The following is a 27,684-nucleotide window of genomic DNA, read 5'->3' on the forward strand; positions in this document are numbered from 1 at the left end:
AATTTAAATCCGAATGTACATGTCTAGTGGCTGGCTGGGTTCAGCGTTTCTGTTTATCCATGGTTAGTATGATACGGAGTCAGGGTGTATATTAGATAATCAGCTATCTGAACACAAAACTATGCAAAAACTAGAACTGCAAAAAAAAAAAGAAAACGGCACAATAAGCTCGAAAACTTATTTTTATCTTAGTATACTCGTAATAACAAAAAAGAGTGGTGGGAGTTTCCTTTTAAAGTGGAAAGGGCAACAAAACATTTCAACAACAAACATGCACTCTGGGCTGTAAACTATATTGACCCTGTTCATTTACCAAAAACATTTAGTTCTCTGCTAGTAGCTCCTTAGGGATGAACACGCAGGGAAATTTCAGAACGAACACCTAAAAGATAGTTACACAAGCAGCTTACGGCTTTGTTTTTTTGTGGCTAAGGTTGTTTTAACGGCAATAATGAAGTATCTAAGCTCTAAAACCTGTTTAGCAGAGAGTAACAGGCACTTTGGGATAACCAACATAATTCATTATATATAGAGTGCACAATGCCAATATATCCACAGCAGCTCCTACCTGGACACATAAGAACACAAGTAAGTGCGCACTAATGCCTTCACACCTGGTGTCTACAACTCCGAAAAACAAAATGAGCTTTAATGTACATATTTACATTGAGAAATGGACTGGCACGCACTCACATTGGAGAACACCAGATGGGTTTTTACCAAACATGAATTCCGTCCGTTAAAATCATCAAAAACCTTCCGAGTTTAAGATTGGAAGAATCAAAAGAGCTTTAAAGGAGAACTGCAACACAGCTTGTAGGATCATTAAGTTCCGTGTATTAAAACTACCCAGCGCTTGTGCTTTATGTTGTTGAAGGCGTAATTATATTGTATGCATTCGGTTTAGTAAAAAGGACTTATTTCTATTTCAATCTAAACTAGCATACTAATATATATATATATATATATATATATATATATATATGACTTTAGATTATGCAGACCAACGCCAAATCTTATATTACCGATTTTATCATCTTTTCTCAGAGTCATTGACTTGCATGCAACTAATAGCTATGATCATGCCTGGTAATAACAAGCACATAAGCACAAAATCAGTGATTTTGATAGGACAGAAGAATAAATCACTTAAATAACTTAAGCGTTTATTTTTTTCATACTAAGCTCCCATGTTTATAAAATAGATGTCTTTGGTGAGGACCATATTAACCTTCAGAGGTCTCTTGCTTTGCTTATGACATGTTATCCAGAGTAAGAGAACTTCAGATTCGGTTAGCATGCAGTCTGTCGGAGCACACTTTGCTGGTGAAAGGTAGAAACGTGTTTTTGCCTTGAGATACAGGATTTTGTTTTATACATCCGCTTTAAAACGCTTAAATGAGTACCAGTTTTAGGAATTCTATCCCCCATGGAACATCTAACAGTATGACTGGAACATTTTGTGGTCTGGTGCAAACATCGTACAACAAAAATAAATGTGAGCAGCACTATTCTGCTTCACCGCGTGTAACAGGGAACGAACTAGCAACGCTGCATTCGAGTGTTCGGGTCATAAAGCCTCACAGATGGTTAAGTTACATAGATGCGTCTGAGAACCATGTTCCCGAATCATGCTCAGTCTTCATAAATGCTGTGTTTGTCAATTAAAAAAAAAAGTCTAACACCTGAATAAATGCATATTTACACATGGAAGAAAAGATAAGAATAGGATTTTTGCGACTCTTATGTCTCCACTTTTCCATAGGTTCCTTCGGGAGGTCTGTAATGTTTTGGGAAAGCCTTCAGCTGCAAACTGTTAAACGCGTATTTGCGACAGCCCACGTTCTTCATGGTGTTTTCTCGCCTACAGCCCTCACTGTAGGAAAAAAAGACAAAAAAGAGGCAAAAACAAACACAAGAAGTAACAACTGTTCCAGTGCAGAAAACAAAACAAAGAGTTGATTTAATAAGATGGCAGGATGGGCAGGTGATAGCAGAACATTAAACTAGGACGTGAAATAAAACGCGGGGTAATAAACATGCAATCCATGGATGTGTTCTGCAGCAGTGTTTCTAGTGGAATAAACATATAATATTTAATAGATGTCAAGCGTGATTGGGATAAGGCGAAAAAAAAATGGTTTATAGGTTCATAGGAGAGAACAAAACCAAGAAAAAGAAAAAGCAAATGCCAAGAAAAAAAGTACAGATCATAAGAACAATAGCCTAAAGTTGTTATTCAAGTAAGCGGCAAACTGTATATACTTAAGAGGTTTATCCTCTAAACCCAAAACATAAACCAGGCTTCAATTACACACATAGATTCCCAAATTACAGCCATGATCATGAAAGCTGGCATTATTGTCCAGACGTGAGGATCTACTCATTGAAAAGAAGATTTTAGGAGAGATTAAATATTTTATCCCCCAAATCAGCTATGTATTATGAAGAGACACTGCCTGCCTCTTCTCCCATACAAGCAGAGTTGGCCCTTTATTATATAGAGGTCATTTAATTTACTGTGTGGCATGTTCGCTAGACAAACACCACAAACTAGACTATTACATTAAATTGCTAGCCAACCATTCTTCATTGCAGCTTATGGAACTATTTGTGTTTAAATACCAAATGGTCAATTTTTGGGGATAATCTAAGGGTAGTGTCCTGAGTTTCGGGTCAGTTCTTCAGCGTGCTTAATGGACTTATACCAACTTGCCCATGATCTGCCAAGCAGTAACGCATGCCACATCATTTCATCATCAACTGGATACTGTGATACATCCAAGTAAGAGATTTGCCAAGAAAATGTTTAGAAAGAAGCCTTTTTCGCCATTGAGCTGGGTCACATCATCAAGCACATTCTTTATTGGGTTTCATATTAAACATATAATCACATCGTGGTCTGCTTACGTACATTACAAAAGATAGGAGGCAGATACGGATACTTTGGTGATATAGTATCCAGCTAGTTTATATTACCATAAACAACAGGACAAAATCAAAGCATAGAGAATAGTGCAACAGTGGAAGACAACCAATGGTATTGATAAACTTTACATACTCCTACATTAATAATGCTTGGCCAGCTGCATTTATCGGTTACATAATGTTATTTCATTTGGTTTGCCATTTAAATAAGGCTAATGTACATTTAAGGAAAAGACAGAAAGATTCGGATCCAAAACTTGTAGTTCTAAAATGAGATCTACATTGCCAAGTACTCAATTAGAACGTCAAAAATACTCACTGTGGTCTTTTTTAGATGAATACGTCATAAAATAATTAGCAAAAAAATGTAATTAAAAAGCAATGCCTATGTTGTTTTAAACTAATACATTAAATAAAAATAAAAAGCAATGCCTTAGCAATTTTAGTATTGTAAAAAGCCTGGTATAGGCAGCAAGAATATAATGTCTAGAACTGAATGGTTCACGCAATTAACACTAAATTAGTTGGGGGCCTCAATGAGTTTACATGTATAGCAAATTATTAAAATACACAAAAAGGATAAAATTGTGAAAACAACAATAAAAAAAGGGGTGTTAAACAAAAAACCTATGATTCTGTGTCCAGCACTTGTAGCAAAATAATGTGAATTTTAGAAAATCAGCCATAATTAGCCTGGCCTGCTAATCATGAATTACTTTTGTAATATATGTTACATATATATTTAATAAGCACATAATAATTTAGGTGTTTTTGTGAATATAACAAAGCATGGAAAAGTTAAAGTTGGCATTATCTAGCAGCAAAACATGAAGCCTGCTGAGGTTATGCGTTGATTTGTTCCCTTTACGGGTAAAACAGGAATGTATATCGATTTCAAATCTTTGAACGGACTGTGTTACTCGTTCGTAGGCTTCCTTACTTCCAAATTTCATCTTTATAACAAACAGTAATGTAAACATTGGTTTGGTTATATTAAGGAGATTCCTTAACATCATCTCATATAAAGAAACAAAAATTAAATGAAAAGCTAAGCATAGCTACGACTAACTTTATATAAATATATACCGATTAGTTTGGCAGGAAAGAGTGACATAGATGGGCAGTGCAATGTTATATATATATATATATATATATATATATATATATATATATATATATATATATATATTTATTACATTATCAGAAACTAGCAGTGTTCTACAAAAAAGGCACTTTTGTCAAGAATATAGAACATCAAATATCCAGATCATTACTGTAGATCTTTTTTTAAAAATATGGTATCCTTTGTGAAGGGGCAATGCCCATAAAATTAGTGGAAGCATGAAGGACATCAAAGGAAGAACTATTAGCGCGTATTGCCATAGGAAGCAGAAATGCACAGCAGAAAAATATATGTTAACATTCTGGAATAAGCGTTTCTCTCTCTCTCTCTATATATATATATAGTAGTTCTCTTAACGTAAAAATATACATAAAAATTGGGTTTAGAAAAGGCATGCATTGCAAGCTTTCTTCCATATAGATTTCTAATATTTAAGGATAGAGATATATTCTCTACCATGCTTCCCAAACTAAAAAAATACATACGATATATCTATATGGTGCTTCATGATCCAACAGTTATGGCTTAAAAGTGAGGAAAAGCAGCACTGCAGCAGTCAGACTTTGGATAAGCAAGACGCCATGCTATTATTTTTTTTATAGCCATCTTAAAAAGTATCATGCCAGATGGTGGAAGGTCAAAAAGGAGAAATAAATCCTCTCTAACACCTTTATGCACGATCTCCACAAGCTAACCGAATGCATGATCAGTACAAAGCAGCATTGAGGACGAGGTAAGGAGGTGTTGGGAAAATACCGAACGTTCAATACCGAGCAGCTCGTATAACATTAAAAGACGGAGCTGTCCCGAGGGCTGAAAGACCAGGTCAAAATAGAAAGGTTCTAAGGCAAATACGTGGGTCAGAGGCTGGCCATTGCTTTGACACGTTTCTCTCCAAAACTCAGCGGGCCTGTGTTATTCCAGGCTTATGTCCTTTTTAGCATATCTTCATTTGCAACGAAACCTGGCGGCCAGATAAGCTATGCTGAGAAACATCCAGACTATGAGTAGATTTGGGCTGAATGCTAAAAGAGGAATGGAGTAGAGGAGGCTAGGGTCAAGCCCGAAATCTCTGATCGGAACCAGGCCGCACAAGTTCTTCAGGGTGACTATTTCTCGCGTCCCAACGCTGTGAAGAGGATACAGTTTTGGGGGAAGGTGGGCAAAAAGTAATTATGGGGAATAAAAATAAAAAAATAAAAATATGGTGGAATGAAAATATAAGAAGAATGAAAAGCAAAAAACAATAGGTGGAGCAGAAATTAATCATAACAAAATAGAGAAAGCACATGTTTAAGTGATAGAAAAGAAGAGAAGAGAAGAGAGAGAACAAAAAAGAGAAGCATAAGAAGAAAGCATTGAAGTCTACCAAAGAGAAAAAAAAAAACAACGTTGGATGATTTGGGGGTAAGACAGCCACAGCCACCAGCCCATGCTGCCATGCATCAACATGCTACAAATATATGACCATCTGCAAAGCAAGCAGAGAGAGGGCCATTGGCACTGTATTTGGCCCTATCGTCACACACTGCCAAGCTCAATAGCATTTTTACTGATAAAGGCTGCTTTTATTAATGAGATGGAAGTAAACCATTGTAGAACATTAACGGAAATCCTAAATACATTCCTTGTACCTTCTGCTTGATTACATTTTTATGGGAACTGAGCCAAAACAGCCCTATACTGTACATTGAGCTCCTGGGGCAGGGCAAGTGAACTATGTTACCACCATCCCACCTACATACACTTGGAGAACCCGATTGTGGTACCCCACAAAAAGCTAGGCACCCATCTCTTAAGAAGGCCCTGCTCTGGAAGTTGAGGCTACAAATCAAAATTTCAGCAAACAAAAAGGTCAAGGGCTTCAACACCAAAATTTCACATCATAGAAATGCTTAACTCTTGTTTAAAGAAACAAGAAAATTGTATATACTCCCTACTAACCGGTCTCCCCCTCTCCCGCATTTCACTGCTTCAATCCCATCCTCAACACTGCAGCTAGATTCATTTTTCTCTGACGCCGTTCCTTTTCTGCTGCCCTACTACGCCAATCACTTCATTGGCTCCCCATACCCTCCAGAATCCAATGTAAACTTCTGACCCTGGCCTATAGAGCCCTCAACAACAAATATACCCCTACTGCCCCCTTCGCTCCTCTCACCCGGTATTCAGGATTTCACCTGCACCGCTCCCCTCCTGTGGAATTCCCTTCCCCGTTCCCTCAGACTTTCTGCCTCGTACGCAACTTTCAAAACCTCTCTGAAAACCCACCTGTTCAGGGAAGCGTACAGCATTCCTTCCCAGTACTCTCAGCCATCATCATAATCAAGCAATCTGAATAATCTGAACAGCTTTAACACATCATCAGAAGCAGATCAACTCATCCCCATCCAAGCAGTCCTCTCCTTTTGCATCACTTCCCCCTCAACCACCGACTAGATTGTAAGCTCGCAAGAGCAGGACCCTCCTCTCCTTTGTACCATTTTGTTATTGTATGTGTTTATAAATTGTTCTACGGACTGTAACAGCGCTGCAGAATCTGCCCGCGCTTTATAAATAAATGTAAATGTAATGTATATATTTCAGTCTTCCAACAAAGTAGAACATGATGAGACAAAGACCAGAGCTGTTCTTCATACTAGAACAAATGTACATTTAAGTCTCTGGCTTATAGGTGGATGTACCACTGGTAGTATTCCATCACTAAGGAGTAAGCAATTTACATTGGTATTCCTTACATGATCACAGCTGGATCGGAAATACTGGACTGGTCCACACGGCAAACCTTTTAAATGGTAATTCTGAGCTTATATGAATAGGTCATGTAATCTTACACTAGTGGGACATGAAAACCTATTCTCCACGTGTCAAATTTGTACAGTTATTATATTACGTCATGTCACTTAAAAAGGTCAGGCTAACTCTAGCTTTGGTTTGCTGACATCTGATATTGGGCCTGCTGAGGCCTTTGAAAGCTTACATGACTTTCCATGCTATTACAACCTCTTTTGGCTTTGTGAGAACGTCAACCCAAAAAATTTGTTGGCTAACTCACAAACAATACAGAGACCCCGATTGTAGGTTTTGAAGGTCTACGCACGGCATTGTATGTTACCAACACATATACATTAAATACCATATTAATTATTTAGCATGTAAGTCGGGATCTTTATGAAAATCGACTACTACCTTAATTTTATACTCACCTTACTGTGCCCAGCAATGTGATCTATTGTATGCATGCCCAGTGTAAGTAAATATCCCCAACAATATAGACAGTGGAGGACATTAATAATACTAAATGTATTATTTACCAAAGCCTAATTGGGAGTCTGGCACGCGCAACCTGTAGAAATCTGATGATCATTACCTTATCCTTTTCTTTTGGAAATACATTTTAAATCCGTGCTCAGATGAACACATACTAATATAAAAGTACGCCCCATTTTGAGGCTTTTTATTCCACAGTAACATCTTTTGCTGCTTTTGGACATTGGCCATGGATGATGAAATTCTGTACTGACAGGGAGCGATGGAGTGGATAAGTAATATCAAGACAAACATTCATGGAGCAGGGGTGGCCTGGCAATAGAGCAGGGCTATCTGTAAGTGTAAGTACACAGAACCTGCGCAACCTACAGATGTGTTCCCCAATCATGACGATCATGGTTAAAACCATGCGACCCATGTAATATCATGCATAATTTTATATAATTATTTATATTAATATTATTACTATTATTTCACCGGCTCTGGTGTATATAACACACTACTCCTTAATATCTATATTTTAGATTTAATTAGTGCCTTGGGACTAGTAGTAATAGTAAACTTCCATTCCATCCCACTGTAGTATTAAATTGCTTGAAATCTGTTGTCGTTTATAACTCTAATAAGCTGACCGTTTTTGACAGGGATAAATCACATCTGTAGTTCACCTAGTTCTTGAACATAAGGGAAAGGGAAGCTTAAGTGAGCAGCAAGCAGCACGCTGCTTACCTTCGCATGCACTCCAAGGCTTGTGTGAACACCTGCGGGGCCATTCCATACTCGTGCTGCAGTATCAGACATTGCTCCAGGGTCACAGACATCGCAGTACGGTCCTTTGCACTTTTACAGCTTGTGAATCTAACACCATTGAGTCTCCGACATATCTACAATAACGGTGATTGTTACATATCAGTGTTTGTACGTTTTCTTACATAATACTGTCGTTGGAAACAAAATGTAAATTTAGTGCTGACAAATGCAAATCTTTTGGTAACCCTAAATGCATGTAACTATGAAGCACAATACCTCTGCAGCCTGCCAAAGGATGTCAACATTTTTGTTTTTTCGAGCATTCACATTTTGTCCAAGGAATCTTAGAAGTTCTGGGAGGCACGTCTGACTGCGAGACCGTGGCAGGCCTAGAAAAGAAAAACAAAAAAGGAAAAAAAGTCTACAATAGAACGCTCAGAAGATACTTTCTCTGGCTGCCTCTACTTTTTCGAAAAAAGTAACCACTGTCGACGTTTTAAATTAGTACATATACCAGTATATCACATACAATTGAAATAATGAAAATAAGCCTAATCGAGTTTATTATTCACAAGGATCCTATCAGACCAGGATTTTATCGCCTTTCACTCAATTCTTAAGTTATATGTCAGCCAAGTTGGTAAAAAAGAGGTAGACTACATTTCAGACAGTAGCTTTACCAGATAGTGTTGTGTAGTGGGGTTGGGGCAGGGCTGTCTGATAGTGTTAGGTGCAGTGGGAGGGTTAGGGGCTACCGGAAGAGAAGTGAAGTGAAGAAGATAAAATGTGTGTGCACATGATTTCAATAACAGACAGATAAATTGCAAAATGTAGTGTTAACTTGTCATTAATGAACTCACAATCATCTGGCAAAACTTCTTTGAATTGCTCATAGTAAGAGTTTAACCGCACCAAGCTCTCAATATTTATGACTTCCTGCAACGACGTATCTCCGAATCTGTGCAAGAGACAATCAGGATACTTGTTATTTATACAGGCTGTTAAAATATAAATTAAAAGCTGAAACTAATGCAATTCCGCTTTTTGGACATGAACTCTATAAGGATCCCAGCCGTGCCCAGTTGACAGCAATTGGAAATGTATGTCACTATATTTTTCATAAAAGGTAATAAAAGATTAAAGTGAAAAAAATCCTTTTTTTTTTTTTTGCACATGAATTCTGCAAGGATCCCAGCTGTTCCCAGCTGACAGCACTAGCAAGCTAGACCGGTAGAGAGGTAGGGGTGCCGGCGAATGGAAAGTGGACGGGCCCTGTATTTTGCATAGTCTAGTTTGGATAGTCATGGATTCCTGCTTGTTACAGTCACCAGTTCAGAAGTTATATTACATACTTTTCTGCCAGCGTCTGCTGCTCATTTATTCCAACGTTAAACAGGACAGGCTGGACCCTTAGCAGCATCCCACTCTGAATCTCACGAGGAAGGGCATCAAACAAGGTGCTCGGCAGTGGAATCCGGACGTTAAATCCATCACTTCAAATTTAGGGCACAAAGAAAAAAAATAAAGTGTTACATGGGAAGCTGCGTCTGCTCTGTTTACATGCCATTATCTTTGAGATTTAACACGAACATGCTGCTTCCCCAAGCCATATCATGGACAACACAAACGTCATTTGGTCCTTGGCTTTGTCTTGCCTTTCACACATATTTAATTAACTCCTTTACATTATTAAGCGCAATGCTGGAGCAGAGTCTTAGCAACATTGTCATCAGTGGAACATTCTGACTGGACGTCATTGGTTGCTATGGCGATGTGACCACTTTTGAAGTTTTGTGCTACAATGTCACTTAGGTCAAATGTATGAAGAGTGACCAGAGCCAATCTTATAACAGAACAATATCAGAATATCAAACACAGTCTTTAACAAATGTGCTTAGTTTACTAAAATTGTACTTATTAATAGGAAATGTATACCACTATATTTTTCATTAAACCCAACAAAAATAAAAGCAAAAACCCCCCAAAACTAGTACCTAATTCAGTACATCTGAGTGCTATGCTATGATTCTCAAAGACTAAAGAACTATTTCAAATGCAACATCGATCAATTAGTATCAGAGCACGTAACCTTTATAAGGTTAAACGCAACTACATAAAATGACTTACCGGTTTCCGGTAATAACAGGTAGCATATCAGCCGAGGAGGTGGATAAGGCCTGTGTTACTTTGAAAGTTACATTTCTCAAGTCTATGATTCCTAAACTCATATCCTCCAGCATGGCCAGTTCCTCTCCTAATGCAAAGAAGTAAACATATTGTATTAGTTTTGATGTATTTAAATCAAGCAACGAGCATGTCTGTTTGATGGTCAATCGCCAACAGAAGGCAGCTAAACCAATGGTTTACAACGACCTGTTAAGTGGCCTTGTTTGATAAATACTCTAAAGTTACATTCCCATCACCAAAAGCTGTTCTGCCTGCACCGTTACTTAACAATCTGAAATGAAAAGCATGGCAAAAACTGACTGACACCAACCCTAACAGATCTCAAATTCTTCATGTTGCAAGAATAGAACGTCTAACTTGCTAAGGATGTCGCATTCTGTGAACTTTTCAACAAACACAAGACAAACAGGTGTCAGCGCGAATGTTAGACACGACAGTTTAGCTTGTACAAAGTAGCTATCTCACCGTGTGTGCTGAGGAGACTCTCAAATTGTGCCAAGAGACCAATTGTATACAGCTGCCGCAGGAACCCATTATCATGCAGACAATTCCGAAGCTTGATAATGAAGCCACATATAAGGGCTGTCAACTGAAAAGAGGCAGAACATTGTATCAAACGCAGCGTGCGTCGTTTATTAGCTAGCATTTTATAACAGTGTGACTTTTCAAAGAGCAGACAATGATTTTGTCATACGTAAGAATTATTACACCAAAGGGTGGATAGATACTATTACATTAATGACAATACAGCAAGCTAAATAATTTTTCCTCGGGTAGGGAAGGAACTATGCAAACAAAAACAAAAAAAAAAATGACTTCTTATGGACATATTTGCTCCATGAGTCGCCACCTATAAAGACCTGATGTTCTCACGAATTTCAAAAGAAACCCATGAAAACTCTGAACCACCAAGTAGGACAGTCCTGCATGGCTAAGGATGTCAATTAGAAATTAGGCAATTTTGTAGAATAACACAGGAAAGCAACCAGCATTCCCTAGGCCTAAATCTTCCTGATAAGATAGGTCCTCCAATGATCCACCTGTCTTGATTATATGGAACGTGGAACTATGGTGGAAGGCAACGCTCATAAAACCTGGAAACTACTATTGGAAACACAAAGTAATTCAACTTAAATATAAATTTCCTCTACAGCAAAGCCAATCCCACACTGTTTACTGTGTGCGGCTACCAGCAGATCCCAACCAGGAATTGTGGTGGCTACATCCCTGAAAGCAGTTTCATTTGCTGAACAAGATACTCAGATCTCTTCAGTAAGAAAGTATCAGTGCAATTAGCTCTCAGAAGGTCGGTTTCTACGTACTGTTTGACAGAAGACCACATCTCTGCGATATTGGAGGCTCAAGTACATGGCGATGGTGGGTGCGCTATCCTGCATTAACAAAAAGACCATGGCTTTCTTAGCCTTGTCGCTCATCATGGCCACGCAGTCAGTAAGCGTGCTCAGCAGGGGGTACAGGGCCTCGCTCCATTCACCTGGCGCATAGAAAGAAGGGTTATCAATCATCTACAGTCTAGGACAATACAATAACAAAGGGTAAAACGATACATAAAACTAGAGAAGTATAATCAACCCCGATGACAAAGTCTGAATTCAGCAACTAAAAAGTACTCAACTAGTATGTTTCTTCTACCCTACTGGATACAGTTGACTGAAAAGTGCCCATACTACAATCCTTAAGAATTATCATGATTTGCCATTTCTATAGATTTATGTCAACAAACTACAATTATTAATCTTTCTCCTTTAACCCAACACACCTCGAATGATTTATTATCCAACATTTTCATGATGTCCTGTCACGAAAAAAACGACACCTTGTCGATAAGGACAATACAACCTTTATTTAATTTCCCAAGGTATATGTACCGTAATAAGGATTATATACACTCACATGATTACAGATTTAATGTAATAGTAAGACAAATAACCAGCAACATCACTGTTAAAAAGGAACGGCCGGGTGCACTTTTACGGTTTATATGACCATTTCTTAATATGAAACGTTTTTTTCCCTGCCTTCCACGCTTTGCACATTGTTTCTGTGTGGAAAACATTGTAGAACCTTTTTATTTACTACAGGCTACCAAAGAAAAGCAGAAGAAAAGGTTACACTCACAGAATACTTTGGTTTCTTCTCTATCACTTGATAAATATAGTGCCTATGTTTTAAACACCCTCAAGATACCCTCTTCAATACTTTTTTGTCATGAATATTTATGAATATATGAATATTACATACTAAAATTTGGGTCCGGATATGACTTCCCATGTCTAGTCAAGTTATTTAGACGTAGGTGGAGAAAGTGGCATGTTCTGCATGATCAGCCCTATACGCACTTTAGCCTTACTTGAGTAATCTCCAAAATTATAGGTTATGTCTGCGGAAGCTTCATTTGCGAAAAGAAAGGGCACCCAACCAAAAAAGTGCAATCACAGTGCCGTGGGGTAGAAGCTATGAACCGACAGGGCACATACCTGAACTGATATCTTCAGCCACCGAGCTGGAATCTGCACAGAAATGGAGGTGCAACATGCATGATTAGAGAGGCAGCAAAATAACAAACAAAAGAAAAAGAAAAGAAAAAACAGAGCGCAAATTAAGCATAAAGCACCCAAAGATTGTGGAGAACATTAGTACTGGGCTTGCAACGGCCAGGTAGACAAACAGCAGAGGAAAAAGGGATCATAGGAAAGCGGTAAAAGTTTGCCTTTTTAATGAAATCAGTTCAAAGGGCTACTTATTGCTTTAGAGACATGCACCGACCTAAAAGACCAAGCCACGAAAGCATTAGCTGAATCAAACGCTGCTGTTTATTTGCGGACATGAAGACATTAAACAGTGTCGATGTTCACACAAGTGCTGACCGGCTAGAGACATTTGCTAAACCCCCACATTGTTATTACTGGTTACTCAAACCATGGCTATGCAGACCCTTCTGACGAACAATATTAATAGAGTTAGTAGAAAGACTTGAATCAAGTCACTGTAATATGAAGAGACACAAGCTATTCCAATACGAATTATGCAGTACAGCGCTACATAATGATACACGAGCAGCAGTGAAGTGAGGTTTGAATTCCCACAACATTCAGGTCACTTAGCAGTGCTACAAACAGCTTAAGAACGTGGTACCTGCACATTATCACTTGCGGACAAGCCACAAACATACACGGACGCCTCTGTGGATGACTGATACAAACATACAACATGGGAAGTCAGATTAGAAAGAACGCCAGCATTGGCATTTTAACCAAACATCAAAAAAAAGATTTCTTTGCAACCACAATATTAGAAATGACCACTTCACAGTGCCCTATTTCATTTTAGACAACATTGGCTACTTTAAATGATAAGCTTGACTAAGCAGGGCCCTCATTAACCTTTGGTGTGCAACCCTGTACTGCACATCCTCTGAATGGACTTGGAATATATTTACAACATCTTCCATACAAAGTTTTTTGTTTGGTTTTTTTAGCACATATCGCATACTTTTTGCCATATTTTTTTTTTTTTTTACCATGTGTTGGCTTAATCTTCTCTTTCCATGTTTGATGGGAAGGAGAGAAGCATTTCCGATCTCCCCTGCACTAATCACTTACTTATCAGCAAGCAGGGCTCCATTGAGTTGCATTGCAGATCCTAATGCATGTAATCAGAGCAATAAGTCTATAGGGTAATTAAAGGGTTAAACAGACATAGAAAAGAAGCATTTCTTGTATTGTGGCAACCGCAAAGGCAAAGAAGGAGAAGAATGTCTCAACCATACGCACTTGTGAACTGGGGAGAATGGCATGCAGGATATGTTGATGGAGGTGATGATGGAGGTGACAGGGCCTCGTCATTGGAAACCCCTGGGTTTATCCAGTATGCTCTCTTTTTCCGATTACCTTTCTTGCTACTGCAGCTTATTTCACATTGGAAGACATCGTCACAGCTGTCACTGTGCAAACGCTCCTTCTGGAGAAGCTTGTCCACCCTTTGGATTACGCATTCTAGGCTCTTTTCCACATTGGACCAAACTTTATCCTGAATTAGACATAAAAGGCACACAAAATTTTATACTCACTTCTACATATCTGTTGAAGTGTAAATAGGTTTAAAAATTCAGCTTCGTTCAGTGTTTAACCTATACATACTCAGGTGTACAAATAAGTTCCCCAGAACAGAGCTATGGAGTCCTTGGGTACAGATTTTAAAGATATTCCTGCTCACAAGTTTTACAATAAGACCTGAACAATGGGGTTTTGTAGACAATAGGCCACTTGATGGGCCTGATCTACAACACTATCAATGTTTCAGGTGACGTGGTTACCATCTTGTTTTCTTCCCACTGAAACTACCATGATGGTCGAGTTTATAAAAAGGTACAACCAGATAACTAATACCTCAATTTTGCTGGAGTATGACTAGGCTACTGTTCTTAAATAAAGTGAACAAAATATCAAATACATAACTGTTTCTAGATTCATTTATCCGTCAATGGGCATTAAAGAGGCACATGTTACTACATATATGGTTTAGTGTCCAAAACAAGCTACCACTAGTGATTATATGTCCTTGTTTAGGGGCTTCACATACCCATTCTTCCTCATAAAAGTCCACCTGCAGAGATGACCTGCTGTTCCTTCCGGTCCACTTTGCCACCAGGGTATCTTGGTCATTTCTAAGCATAACTTGGTCTGCCTCTCCAGAGGGGGATGCCTTGGAGGCTATGTAGTCAGGCCGGGCAGCATTAAGACCGTGTATAGCATTCGATAAAAGTCTACAGTCACACACTGTCACAAGCTGCCTTGTCTGGGGAAAAAATAAATAAATGAATGTGTATATAAAATAAAAAATACCTCAGCTTATATAGTGAGAGCTCAATTAACACTGGTTTAATTGAGTTAAAAAATATACCTTATCCGCCAAAATGGCAAGCGTCCTCTCAAGAGCATTGGCTGATCTGTCCTTAGCTGCCCTCGAAAGTCTCTCTGCATAATAGCTGACTTGCGTCTTTAGAGTATTGATGTGGGCGATGATTTCCTTTGCCCTGATAATGTCCTGGGGTATATACACTATTGACTGAGGGCACGCATTGGTACTGGAAAAAAAGGCAGATGAGTTTGAAAGCACATTAACCCGAAAGAAGTTAAAATACGTCATGAAGTTACTCTCATAAGAAGCCAAAAAATGGAGAATAAGAAGTATTCTAAATGGAAGCACTGGGTATCACAGACTAATTCAATCCTTTTCTCCATGGACCTTTATAAGTCAATGGGGTCCTTTGGCTTAAGATTGAAACAGTTGTCTGACAATAAATTATTTGTTTGTCTGGTAGATTGGGGTAAGGCAACAGCAAAACACATTCATAGAGCAAATCTAAAATTGTCTAATACATTATTATGTAGAATATAACGTAAAAACTACTGATGCAGAAAATGGCAACTAAGTTTTTGAAGCAAACTGCGATCACAGCTTGTTTTTAAACACCACCAAAACACATAATGCACGTCCACATGCTTCCCAAGTAATGAATACACAATACAATGTAGGAGTGTAATTGTGGAGGGTGTAAGAGCTTTCAGTGTTTAAAGTGACTGATGATTGTTTCAACATGAGTCTGCAGCATAATTCACCACAACACAAAATGAAAAGCGCAGAATGCACGGATATCACAAAAAAAAAAATGTGAGGATGAAAGCAAACTAAACCATGGAAAAAAAAAAAAAGTACGGATCAGAGGCTGCAAAAAAAATAAAAAAAAAAACTCACCTACTTTCCTCAAAACTGCTACAAGAGAGCAAAATTAATACAAATAATTACCAAAAAATATTTACAAGTTGTTCAAATTAATGGCATCATGGGAATTACATATTTTATGATGGCAACAACATTTTTGTTTTGTTTACTTTTTAAGGGCAGCTTTGGAGTTCTCATCCATCCAGGTTACATGTAGCCAGAATATGGGTAGAGTAATAGTATGAGAATGACTATTTTTGTCTGATATCACGACTGTGGCAGCAATCTGAAGCATGTACTTTGTATGCAATGGCCTAACACTGATGGGCCCTAACCCAGTCCCAAAGACACATCGGTGGTCCAGGTTTTATGATTCTCCCCATTAGAAAAGAATTTGGCCATTTTTAAAACCCTGGCCTGTAAGAGCACCTTGAGGACCGGGTTGGGAACCACTGGTCTAGACTAAATGTATTAGCCAGGCTACAGCCATCAAGCTTGTGGTTAATCAAACTCCAATAAAGATTGGCTTTGTGGCCATGCTGATTGCATCTGCAGATTCAGTTAGCACCAGATTTCCAAAAGTGCACCAACAACCCAATCAAACAGTTTCATTTGTGCATATTATAACTAGTATGCATTTTCAATATGAGTACATATTTTAGAATAATTTCCTTCTAAATTGATTTTGTGATGATAAGCACCAGGATGGTGTCCTTCAATGGATCTGTTACCCTTCCTATTTTCTCATTCTTGCCTACTTTATATTAGACATATTAGTGAGAACTAAGTTAACACTGCACACATGTGGTCTGATCCTTCACTGGATGCTATATATTCTAGAAGCTTCAGACGAAGGACTTAGGACCGCTGTGACATAATTAAGGATGATTGAAGCACAGGACGAAAGTCACGTTACACTAAATAATATAAACAGAGGGCAGATGTCCTTCTCCAGCTGTGTAAGGATTTGGATCCTTTCCATACTACACAGAACATATCTGTCATAGCGTAACCCAAAAGGGAAATAAAATTACAGGGCACACTAACGAAAGGAAGATATTTTTAACCCAAATCCCAAAAGGAGAATCTCACCGCTAACAGCGCGGACTGCATTCATCTCATGTCTTGGTTTTGTCTCGAACTGTCCGCTGATTTTCCCTGGTCACTACCAGCAGGTAAAACTACATCATCTAGCGCTGTTTCTACTTTTGTTTGAGGCAACTGATTGGGGTATCCTGCTAGGTCGGGTATAGAAACCCGAAGCTCCGAATGATGTGGTGCAGTTTTGTACACTACCACCGTAAAAATAATCTAAATTTTTAGGATGACATTAAAAATAACTTAAACCTTTGGTTAAACAATACTAAAATAGTCCAGGTCCCTGGAGTAATTCAAATGACAAATACATGCAGTAAAAAGCACACATCAAAAGAAATTGTGAACAATATCTAGCTAGGCAAGTATCCGGAAGCATCAAGTATAAAAAGAGTATACTAGGGGGGCGTGTCTGACCGCCGAGGAAGATGGCCGCATGATTTGACTGCTCCGCAGTCAAATCCTTGCGGGAATATTTCCTCCTCTGTGGACGACTTGGCCTCTGCAGCACGACCGCTCTCCTCATCTCATCCTCCGGAGGTTCTACAGCTCTTCTCCTCTGCACCCTGGAAGTCTGACTTCTCCTTGCTCATCACAGAAATAAAACAAGTGGTGCGTGATGAAGTTTCGGCTCTTCGCTGGAACAGAGGGTCCTGGCCCTAGAGGACTCCTCTTCCCGCCATCTCTGCGCCACGACACATGCTCAACAGGCGAGTGACCGCCACACAGCTTACCTGAGAGAGCTTCGTCGTCGCATAGAAGACACAGACAACCGGGGCCGCCGGTAGAATATACGTGTCCGCGGGGTGCCTGAGTCGGACACCCCTGAAGACATCCTGGCGATACTTACCGAGCTGTTCAACGGCCTCCTGAACCGGTCGCCTGATACCCCTGTGCCGATAGACAGAGCGCACCATGCTCTTCGTCCTAGGGGCGGACCGGGTGCGCTGCCGAGGGATATTATCTGCCATCTGTCTGACTTTAGCCTGAAGGAAGCCATAATGGCTAAAGCCTGGGAACTTGGAACCTGGCCGCTGCAAGGTCACCAGATATCCTTCTTTCAGGACATGTCGGACCTCACCCTGCAGACGCGGTGAGCCCTAGCACCGTTGACGTCCGAATTGCGGAGGCTCCAGATCCCGTACCGTTGGGGTCATCCCTTTGCCCTGGTGATCAGGTTTGACAACCGGTCCCTCACCAGACACCATCACAACGTCCCTAATGTTCTACAACACCTTGGCTTGCCGGATCTACAGATCTCGGACTGGGTCGACATGGATGCGGCCCTCGGTGCGACCTTGCTCCCCCGACCGCGACTTCAACGCCCTGACCCCACGCGACGGAATTCCCCTCGCGGTGCTCCTGCTCCCATTCCCATCTCTCGCCGCCTGGGCGCCATAGAGGAATAGGTGGTCGTGAGCTGCGACCTCATACATCACACCGCATATACAAGTGTTCCGGACGGATCCGCTGCTGTCGTCACGTTTACCCGCCTGGGTCCTCTCCTTGGCGATGACGCACGTCCTTCCAGTTGTTCCGCTACTTCTCTCACCTGCGTAACTACTCTTCACTGGACTGCCGATCGCTGTTGGTCGTTACTGATGGTTTGCTTGATGGTTATATGTACACTCTCCATTATGTAATTTGTTTTGCTGTGTTTCATGACGGCATAGCGTTATATGATGTTTCGCTAGTATGAGTTCTATCATGATTCCCTGGTATGCGTCTTTAGGGTTGTTTTTTTTTTTTTCTTCTTCCTTTTCTTTTTTTGTGGCGTCTGAGTCTCCATTTTGGTGCCGGGTCTGCCGGTGGTTCTTGCCACCTAGTGGCTACTGCCACACGTGATTTCTCTTGCACAACACTTCACTTCCTGTCCACGAGTGCCTGTTTGCAGCGCCTCTGCGGCGCTTGCCCTCTGTGGCGGTCCACACTCACTTCTACACCATCACACTTCTACGCATCTGTCCCATCATTATACTTCTGCACACATAGGTTTGGGGTTTTTTGGTTTTTTTTGTGCCATCTGAATCTCCATTTGGTGCCGGGTCTGCTGGTGGCTCTTGCCACCTGGTGGCTACTGCCAAGCGTGGTTTCTTCTGCACAACACTCCACTTTCTGTCCACGAGTGCCTGTTTGCAGCGCCTCTGCAGCGCTTGCCCTCTGTGGCGGACCATACTCACTTCTACACCATCACACTTTCACGCATCTGTCCCATCATTATATTTCAGCACACATAGGTTGGGTTTTTTGTTTTTTTTTCTCTCTCTCCGTGCCAACTGAGTCTCTGTATGGGGCCAGGCTTGCTGGGGGTTCTGGGGCTTCCCTTCCGTGCCTCCACTCATGTCTCGTGCCGTTCCTGCCTGGTGGCTGTCCGTATGCACGGCCTCGTTTGCACCACATTGCATCTCCTGTTTGATAGTATCTCACCCATAGGCTGTTATACTTCTCCGCGTCTGTCCCATACTACGGACGCATGGTTTCTTCCTACATATGGGTTTAGTTTTATCGGTGGTAGCGGAATGGACGCACTTATGCACCATTACACACTACTTCACACCCGTCTGTTTGCCGGTATCCGTTTGTATTCTATGGTATGTTGTGCTTCTCCTGTCCGTTTGTATTCTATGGTATATTGTGCTTCTGATATCTAAGGATGTGTGTATCACAACAGACGCATGGTTTATTCCTATATATGGGTTTTGCCTTCCTATTTGTAACAGCGTGGACACGCTTGTGCACCATTACACACTACTTCACACACGTTTTTGTTTTTTTTCTTTTTTCGCCCTTTTGGGATGTTTGCCTTTTGTCGGAGCGCCCTTTCACTGTTGCTACTCTCCTATTTAGATTTTTTCTCACTCTGTTATTCTACGCTGCGAGTGGCGGCTCGCGTTTGACTGTTTATTTTTACGGTTCTTGTTTGTCCTTGATTGCGGCTCTACCCAATCGGTTGTGGTGGACCCTTCCCCTACACAGTGACGCCATTGGTCCCTGGCAGGCGTAGTTTGTGTCTACTTTGTCCCCTTCCTCTCCCTTTCCCCCTCGTTACCGTTCCCTCCCTCTACCTTCCGGCCTTGTCCTAATTCCTCTGCCTTCTTTTAGTCCCTCCTCCCCCCCCCCTTTTTATTTTTTTTATTTTTTTCCTTTTCCCCTCCTTATCCTTCCTACCCCTCCCCTCTGTGTCCCTGTTGCTCCGTGGTCAGGTTTCCCGGTCTCGCGGTGCCATGACAATTGTTATCCTCTTATGAGCCCTTTCCTATGTGCTACTGGGCTCCTTCTTTCTCACACGCTTGACCTGCTGGTCCTGGACCTTGTCTCATGGTCCGCTTGTGCTGTTTCCGCGACCCTGCGGATGCTGCCTTCATTTTCCTAATTTCGCCCATCTGCCTCACACACGTTACACATGGTGTCCACCTGCTCTGCTGTTCTGGAACCTGTGTTAACATTCACCTGCGTGCTTTTGGATTCCTCCATGCTGTATCCTCTTTTTCAGGGACATGTGCCTGGTCCCTTGTTCCGTTGGTATTGCATATGTCATTCCGTGTGATATTGTTCTTGCATTTCATCATGGCCCGTCTTTTGTTACGTGACGGCATGCTGGGAACCACTCCTGTAATCTACTGTGATGCTACCTATGTCCCCCCCCCTCCCTTTTTTCCTTTCTGTATCCCTCCCTCTAGTGTTTGAAAATACAATAAAAATTTGATTTAGCCTAAAAAGGGTATAATAACAGTATTACTAGGGAAAGGACAGAGGCGTACAACTATGCTTCTTTCTGAAACCTAGTGGCACAAAGTGGATAAGCTTAGCATGGGGTACATACTCCGTACCGTCTCCTCTACTGTAGCTAGTCGCTTAACTAAAACAAGATGCATGGCTGCCAATGCTGCTTCTAGGGCACAGCACACTGGGTACCTTCTCTGTCTTAGGAGATAAATGAGAAGTGTCCTTACTGTTTCTTTGCCTCTTCAAACTTGTGCAGATGCTTCCGTAGTCCCCCAGATTTAAACCCTTGGCAGTGGGCAGCTGGTGCGCCTATAGTCACAATATCATAGTTCTGGTCTACAGAGTTATAATAAAAACAAAAAGTCACGATTACTTAATCACACACAGTTTATAAACATTATATTACAGTCCAGGGCTAGAGAACATTTGCTTAGAGGTTAGGAGCCAGAAAGAGATAAGGCCATAGAATTTCTTGAGCCTGGTTAAATACATACACACATGCAAGCACGTGCATATGTAGATACACGCAAACATATTCATTGATACCTAAGCAACGGCGTTTTTATTCAAAGCAGATGCCTTCTTTTGGACATACATAGAAAGCTGTAACGTTATATATGCTTTCAGGACCTCAGGGGTCCCTTCTTCAGATGGAGCACAAGCTGATATCTAAGGAATATCCTAAAGGGATATGGTAAAACAATGTCTTTTACATTACAGGACTTGTCATCAACTTGGACAAGCCACTTTAATGACTCGTCATCATAAAATAAAGGTTGCCCTATTTGCATCAGCTCAATTTACTCTTGTAACCAGGTGAACAGGGCACAGTTAGTAGTTTTGCACTTAAATTAATTTGTATAGCTCTAAATATGTCCCAGTGAAAGACTTCTCCCCTTGTCCTGACTTGGTGGCATCTCCAGCAGTACCCAACAAAAGGTTCACAAGCCAGAGTTTGACAAGCGCAATACAAAACGTGGATACCTGAACCAGACTCATCCTGAACCCGCATTCTCTGAATGTGTAAATTAGTAGGAACAAATTCTAGTTTTTTGTCTCCCTTCAAGTTGCTTGCTTTAAAAGATACACCTACAAATAGAAAAAGATAGAATATTCAGTTTAACACTTTGATTTTCACACAACACTCTTATAGCAGCAGGAAACCTGAAACCAAAAGCAGTGTTTCGTAAAAAGGTCACCAAAAGCTTTGCCAAGGCATCTACCAAGAAAAACAGAAAAATAATTCACTCTTTACTTCAGTTAACTTTCACAAAAGCCAAAAGAATTCTAGATCTCTCAAGGCTTTCCCAATACATATTTATTTTGTGCCGTCACAAAGAAAAGTGAACTGTAGTAAAATGATTTTTATTTACATAAAGCATGGTCTGAATGACGATTGTGGAGAAAAACATGGCTTAAAGAACTTAATGGTGTTACAATTTGTGTACTTTGTGTCGTGGTGTGGACCAAAGGCACGCTGAGAATACACGGAGATCATACTTCAATTAAGACATTTGATGTTGCATACATCTGTATGTAAAAGGCAGAAGGAGCTTTAATAGAACAAGAAACTTTCTGTTAACCAACTGGTGTGTACTTTGACATTTTACGCTAAAAAAAAGCACAGTCTAATGTGCAACACCTCCTCATTCTTCCAAAGTAAAAAGCACTTATCTAACAGAGGTGCTGCAGCCCTGCTGCAGGAACTGCTTCCCTCCTCCATAGTTCGACATTTGTTGCCACCGATTGGCAACTTGAAGCAACTAATCAGGGGCAGTAAAGCGGTCACCATTGAAATTAAAGGGAATGTTTGAACTTTTCAGTGTTTGTCGAGCCAGGGCTGGGGCTGACTGGAGGTAAGTATATGATGTGCAGGAAGAGGTGTTCGGTAAATGGCTGGCGGCCAGGCAAATGCATAAGGCAAGGTTCTGGAGAACTGACCTTTGTATTGATGGAGGTTGGTCAGGTTCTCTTGGTACGTCAAGATGATTGTTTGATACTGAGTCACTATCTGTCTGCGAAGATTTTCCCAGCACGGAGAAAGCTCCCCAAGCTCTTCAAGCTCACATACTCTGGTGGAACAGGAGAGCGTGCTACTTAAATTTCAACATGCACCATTAATGTAGCATTACATAACAATGTCAACATGTATTCGGGTGTTCTAGTTAATGGAAAGTTAAAAATAAAATATGTAAATTCATTAACATTATGTAGTGGTTATGTGTTCTGTTTTATATTCTGATGAACACATGTGATGATACCAAATAACTACATTTAGTCGCTGCGGTACACGCTGGTCTAAGGAATCCTTTAGATGATGAAGGGGAGGGACCCATAAAAGGTTCATCATAAATTGTTATCGGTGTAATGTTTCTATCTTTAAAACAAATTGTGGTCATAAATAGTTCATGCGTAATTTGCTCTTTTTACCATTATCCCTAAAAACCTACAGTTAAATCAGCTGTTGAATATACTGGCTGCTAAAAGTATTTTTAGATCTGGACTATTGGATAGGAAGAACAATGTCTCAACTTAAGTTATGGTCAACCACAAGATAACGCATCTGAAATAACTACTGGTCCGTTCTGTATGGTAATCTATGTTACCATTCACTTTAACATCGCTTAAATAAATTAACAATATCTTATGTTTCTGATATCTTAATGCTGGCACACTAAAGAGGAATTTGCCAACTACAGCAAGTTACTACCAGAGGTACGGCTACAAACACTTGAGAGGTGCGCGTGATAAAACCTAACCTGGCCGCATCCTCCTCCAGCAGTAGCTTCACAAACTGCCTGGGGATGTGCAAAGACAGAACGCTCTCAGCCATTTGCTCCAGTATCCGCAGGTGGTTGCCGTCCGTGGACGGGAAGCGATACATGCGGCAAATAGCTCCACCAAACACTAGGAAGACGGTCAAAAAAACAAGATATCAGAAAGTACAAATTGCAAAACAAATGTCTGAGACGTTTTTTCAATAAATTTACCCGATTTTAATAAAGTATCTTTTCTCAATGATGCGTATTTTGACCGGATTCCAAGTGATTCTGTTAAACTTTCATCAACTGGAAGAACAGTCTGAAAAGGCAAAGGAAAGGTGGTTATACGCAGAACATTCCATTGCCCTACATGCTAAATATAAGTATTCAAACATCTACTAAAATTACATAATGCATTTTTTTTTAAATAACAGCTGAAAATGTAACATAAAAAAACCAAAAACATGAATAAAGGTAGAAGAAGACTAGTTGGCCCAAAACAGTGAGCTTGGGAATAAAAAGGGAATGTACTATTACATCAAGGACAGCACTCACTCACCCTTCCATTAATGGTGTCTGGTGACCTGTTGACCGGAGGACGCTGGTCCGTTTTCTCATCCATTTGCCAGCCTTTTACCATAACATTACCAACACGTGCTTGCTCAGCCGACCTGTGGCAAAGGAGGACTATTAACTTCAGCCTACATGTACAATACCAGATATGGATAGGTTTGAGCAACAGGATGGTGTCGGAAAGACCAAAAGTAGGTGCCTGGGGTGTGAAGGAGAATTAAGTAGGTGATGGAGGCAAAGGAGAGAATGAAGAAGCGAGAGGTGTGGGAATTTAAGTGAAGGTACGTCTGCCACACAGAACACATGGCCAATACATTGACATTAGTAAAGCAGACATTTTTATTTGATTTGTCCTAAAACAGGGACTAGATCCTGGATGGCAACACTGGGGCTTTTATAAATGGATTTATATACTGAATGTGGACAATTAGGGCAAATCCTACAAGCTGGGTGCTACAATACACCGATCCCATGGATACAATCCTGGGAACACTTGAAAAATCAAAACACAAGCTGTAGGCATTTAAGATAAATACAACAAATGGTGCTAATAGCATTTGGGTTACAAATGTACTTTAAAACAAATAGCACTTTGGATTTTGCAACAGACGGGTATGGCAAACAATGGCCACTGGAAAAAGGTGATTGGTATACAATATACACTCCCGGAGACAGAAGAAGTTGAGCTACACACAGTACATGAAAACCCTGTGTCATGAATAAAGATGACCAAATTATGCAATACTGACCATACTGTCAGCTGTAAACAGTGGCTCTTTTCTTTTATCAGGTCCTTTACTGTAAACTTTGCAGAGCCCAGCAAATACATCTGCATCAAGAGAACAAAAAGCAGAGGTCCACTTCAAAATATTATCATTCATGTTTTTGATCATTTTATATTGCTAAGGTAGTGATGTGTGTTAAAATAAGAAGCGAGTCTTGAGTCACTTCATGATTCCTAAAAGAATACCTAAGGAACCAGTCATGGGGCCATAGGTAGTCCTTTGGTACCCGCCATCTATAAGAATCATTTTATTTTTGTTTACAATATTCCTTTAAAAAAGCCAAAGTACCCAAAATGACTGTATTGGAAAAATACAACTCACAATAACAAAACTGTTATCCTGGCTATTAAAAGGATGAAAAGATCACAAGTTCAGGAAAAAAAACAAAAACATGACATGTCATATTTGGCACTGGTGATTTTTTATTTCACAGACCCAAAGTATCCAAGGCACTTACAGTTCCCTGAGATCGGTCTTTGACATCATACACTGAGAGTTTGATCTGAGTCATCTGATTAATGAGCGAGTCTTGGAAAAAGGCAATGCTGCTAAGAAACGTTGGGTTACTGGTTCCCTACAAGAAAATTGAGGAAAATACAGGAAACACTCAAGTTAACAATCAAAGCAAAAATATTTACTTATGGTCCTAAAGTGATCATATGGGATCTATTGCTGGTTATCAGGATTGGATCTCCTGATTTATGGATTTGCAGGCTGGTGGAAATGCAGATAAATTGATGGAAGAAATGTGTAGACGGTTCGAATATCTGCAAATAGCTTCTGTGTGCATGCTTGGGAGGAAACTGAATATTAAAATAGTGTGCTTGACATCAGTGGCTAAATGACTGCCTGGAAACAGCATCAGATATGAATAAAAGTGATCTTATCACGGGTAGTCATAAATAGTGAAATCATCATGCTATGTTGCTATGTCTTTTTATGTATAAACTTCAGTACAAAGTAGGTTTCATGGTGATTACTCCATCTTAGCCATTTAACCCCATATGCAGTGGCGTCGCTACAGGGGGGCAATTGCCCCCCCTAGGATATTCCTTGCCCCCCCGCCGAATTTGGAGCCACCCAGGACAGTCCCCTTGACTGCTAACGACGGCATGGTGCCGTTGCTAGCATTCCCAGTCAGGTGCTAACAACGACACCATGCCGTCACTAGCACTATCTTACCTTGATGGAGGTCTGTGGACTACCCCGGCGATCTGCCCCTCACACTGAAGGGCATCACCGGGGCCACCCGATCCGGCCGGTGATGGCACGCGCAATGGCGTGATGACGTCACCGCGCAACTTTATTAATAACTGACAATTGTCAGTTAAAGCGGTATGGGGGCATGCTGCTTAGATGCCTGTATCTCAGGCATCTAAGCAGCTACATACCCCCAACATATACCATTGGAAAGGTAATTATCTCACCTTTATATAGCTTGTAAAAAAAGAATTAAAAAATATTACGTTAAAAAAAAATGTAAAAAAAATGATTTAAACATAAAGTAGTTAAACTTTAAAAAAAAAGTTTAAGTATTCTAGCTAAGTGATCACTGTGGTAGCCAATGAAATCCTGCAAATATTATTAAAATCAGCCATTTAGCCTGTGGGGTACGTGAGTAACCATCTTATCCCTGGAGCTCCTTGCATTTTTACTGCAAAACTTATTTTTGCTGTAAAAGTGATTTTTTTTTCTCCCTTTACCATCATTTCTTTGGGATTGTAAAGGGAAAGAATGGTGTGTGTGCTTCTGTGAGTGAATGTATGGAAAGTATGGTGTGTGCTTCTGCGAGTGAATGGAGATATGAAAGGCATGTGAATGATCAGTAATTAGGGTTGAAGCCTTGACGTGGCATTACTGCTCACGTAGGAAGTTAAATTATGGCACAAAAAGTACACATTTGCAAGAACTACACCCCTTGGTGCATCAAATGAGGGGCTGTATGTGTTTCTAGTACAAACCTGGAGTGCGCTAGACACAAATGAACATGTCGCTATGGTTAGAAAAAACATATTTTCTAGCCAAAGCGACATATTCCATCATTATTTGTGCACTCAACTTTTGTCCTCGAAATACATGTAGCCCCTCATTTGAAGCTCCAAGGGGCGTAGTTTCTTAAAATGGATGAATTGTCTGAACGAGGGAGAGCATGAGTTAATATGTGGATGAATTGTCTGAATGAGGGAGAGCATGAGTTAATGTGTTTGTGTGTATCATAGATGTATAATTGTGGAAGGGCAAAGATGGAACTAGCAGGATGTTTGAGCCTTGGGGACTGAGATGGCACAGGCCGGGTGTATATGGGACAAAGATGGCAAATCGTATGTGTGTTATCTGGGTGCTGGCCAGGTTCTATGTGGACAGTGTGGACGCCAGGGCTTGCTTTGGGGTGTGCAACCTGTGATCTATGCCTGTAATTTAGGGGGTTTTAAATATACCTTTAATGCTGTGTTTTTATGTGAATTCCAATTGATCTGTACCTGCAAAGCTGGGTTTGTGTGTTCTTCTGTAGATCCATATCTATATATTTCCATACATTATTTATGTATACCTGCAAATACAGTATTTGTATGTCTTATTTAGTTGATTAATACCTGCAATGCTGTTTCCATGAATTTATTTGATCTATAACTGCAATGCTACGTTTCATATACTATTGTATACCTGGAAATACAGGATTTGTATGTCTGATTCTGTTTATTTGATACATACCTTCAGTGCTGAGATTACAAGTGAATTT

General features: G+C 40.3%; 1 protein-coding gene across 5 annotated transcripts in view; it reads right to left on the reverse strand.

The window, feature by feature from the left end:
- Positions 1 to 1,743: 1,743 nt before the first annotated feature.
- LOC149289192 (inositol polyphosphate-4-phosphatase type I A-like) overlaps positions 1,744 to 27,684 on the reverse strand; it is a 30,446-nt gene continuing 4,505 nt past the window's right edge. The window contains exons 4-24 of one of the 5 annotated variants that reach the window (XM_089490805.1): positions 25,402 to 25,518; positions 24,909 to 24,988; positions 24,146 to 24,257; positions 23,815 to 23,905; positions 23,584 to 23,731; positions 22,766 to 22,896; positions 21,809 to 21,913; positions 21,052 to 21,160; positions 16,037 to 16,054; positions 15,182 to 15,365; positions 14,861 to 15,076; positions 14,170 to 14,308; positions 13,722 to 13,723; positions 11,581 to 11,784; positions 10,724 to 10,847; positions 10,199 to 10,325; positions 9,424 to 9,564; positions 8,932 to 9,029; positions 8,348 to 8,460; positions 8,051 to 8,205; positions 1,744 to 1,876 (exon numbers count right to left, since the gene is read on the reverse strand). In XM_089490805.1, the coding sequence (XP_089346931.1) occupies positions 1,744 to 1,876; positions 8,051 to 8,205; positions 8,348 to 8,460; positions 8,932 to 9,029; positions 9,424 to 9,564; positions 10,199 to 10,325; positions 10,724 to 10,847; positions 11,581 to 11,784; positions 13,722 to 13,723; positions 14,170 to 14,308; positions 14,861 to 15,076; positions 15,182 to 15,365; positions 16,037 to 16,054; positions 21,052 to 21,160; positions 21,809 to 21,913; positions 22,766 to 22,896; positions 23,584 to 23,731; positions 23,815 to 23,905; positions 24,146 to 24,257; positions 24,909 to 24,988; positions 25,402 to 25,518 (2,547 nt within the window). Of the gene's footprint in view, positions 1,877 to 4,999; positions 5,181 to 8,050; positions 8,206 to 8,347; positions 8,461 to 8,931; positions 9,030 to 9,423; positions 9,565 to 10,198; positions 10,326 to 10,723; positions 10,848 to 11,580; positions 11,785 to 13,721; positions 13,724 to 14,050; positions 14,309 to 14,860; positions 15,077 to 15,181; positions 15,366 to 16,036; positions 16,055 to 21,051; positions 21,161 to 21,808; positions 21,914 to 22,765; positions 22,897 to 23,583; positions 23,732 to 23,814; positions 23,906 to 24,145; positions 24,258 to 24,908; positions 24,989 to 25,401; positions 25,519 to 27,684 lie in introns of those variants that run through there. The other 4 variants (XM_089490802.1, XM_089490801.1, XM_089490806.1 and 1 more) reach the window with 4 other exon arrangements.

This window comes from Sceloporus occidentalis, unplaced genomic scaffold (assembly GCF_023333645.1).
Source record: "Sceloporus occidentalis isolate IW3139 unplaced genomic scaffold, rSceOcc1.0.p SCAF_47, whole genome shotgun sequence".
NCBI classification, from domain to species: domain Eukaryota; kingdom Metazoa; phylum Chordata; class Lepidosauria; order Squamata; family Phrynosomatidae; genus Sceloporus; species Sceloporus occidentalis.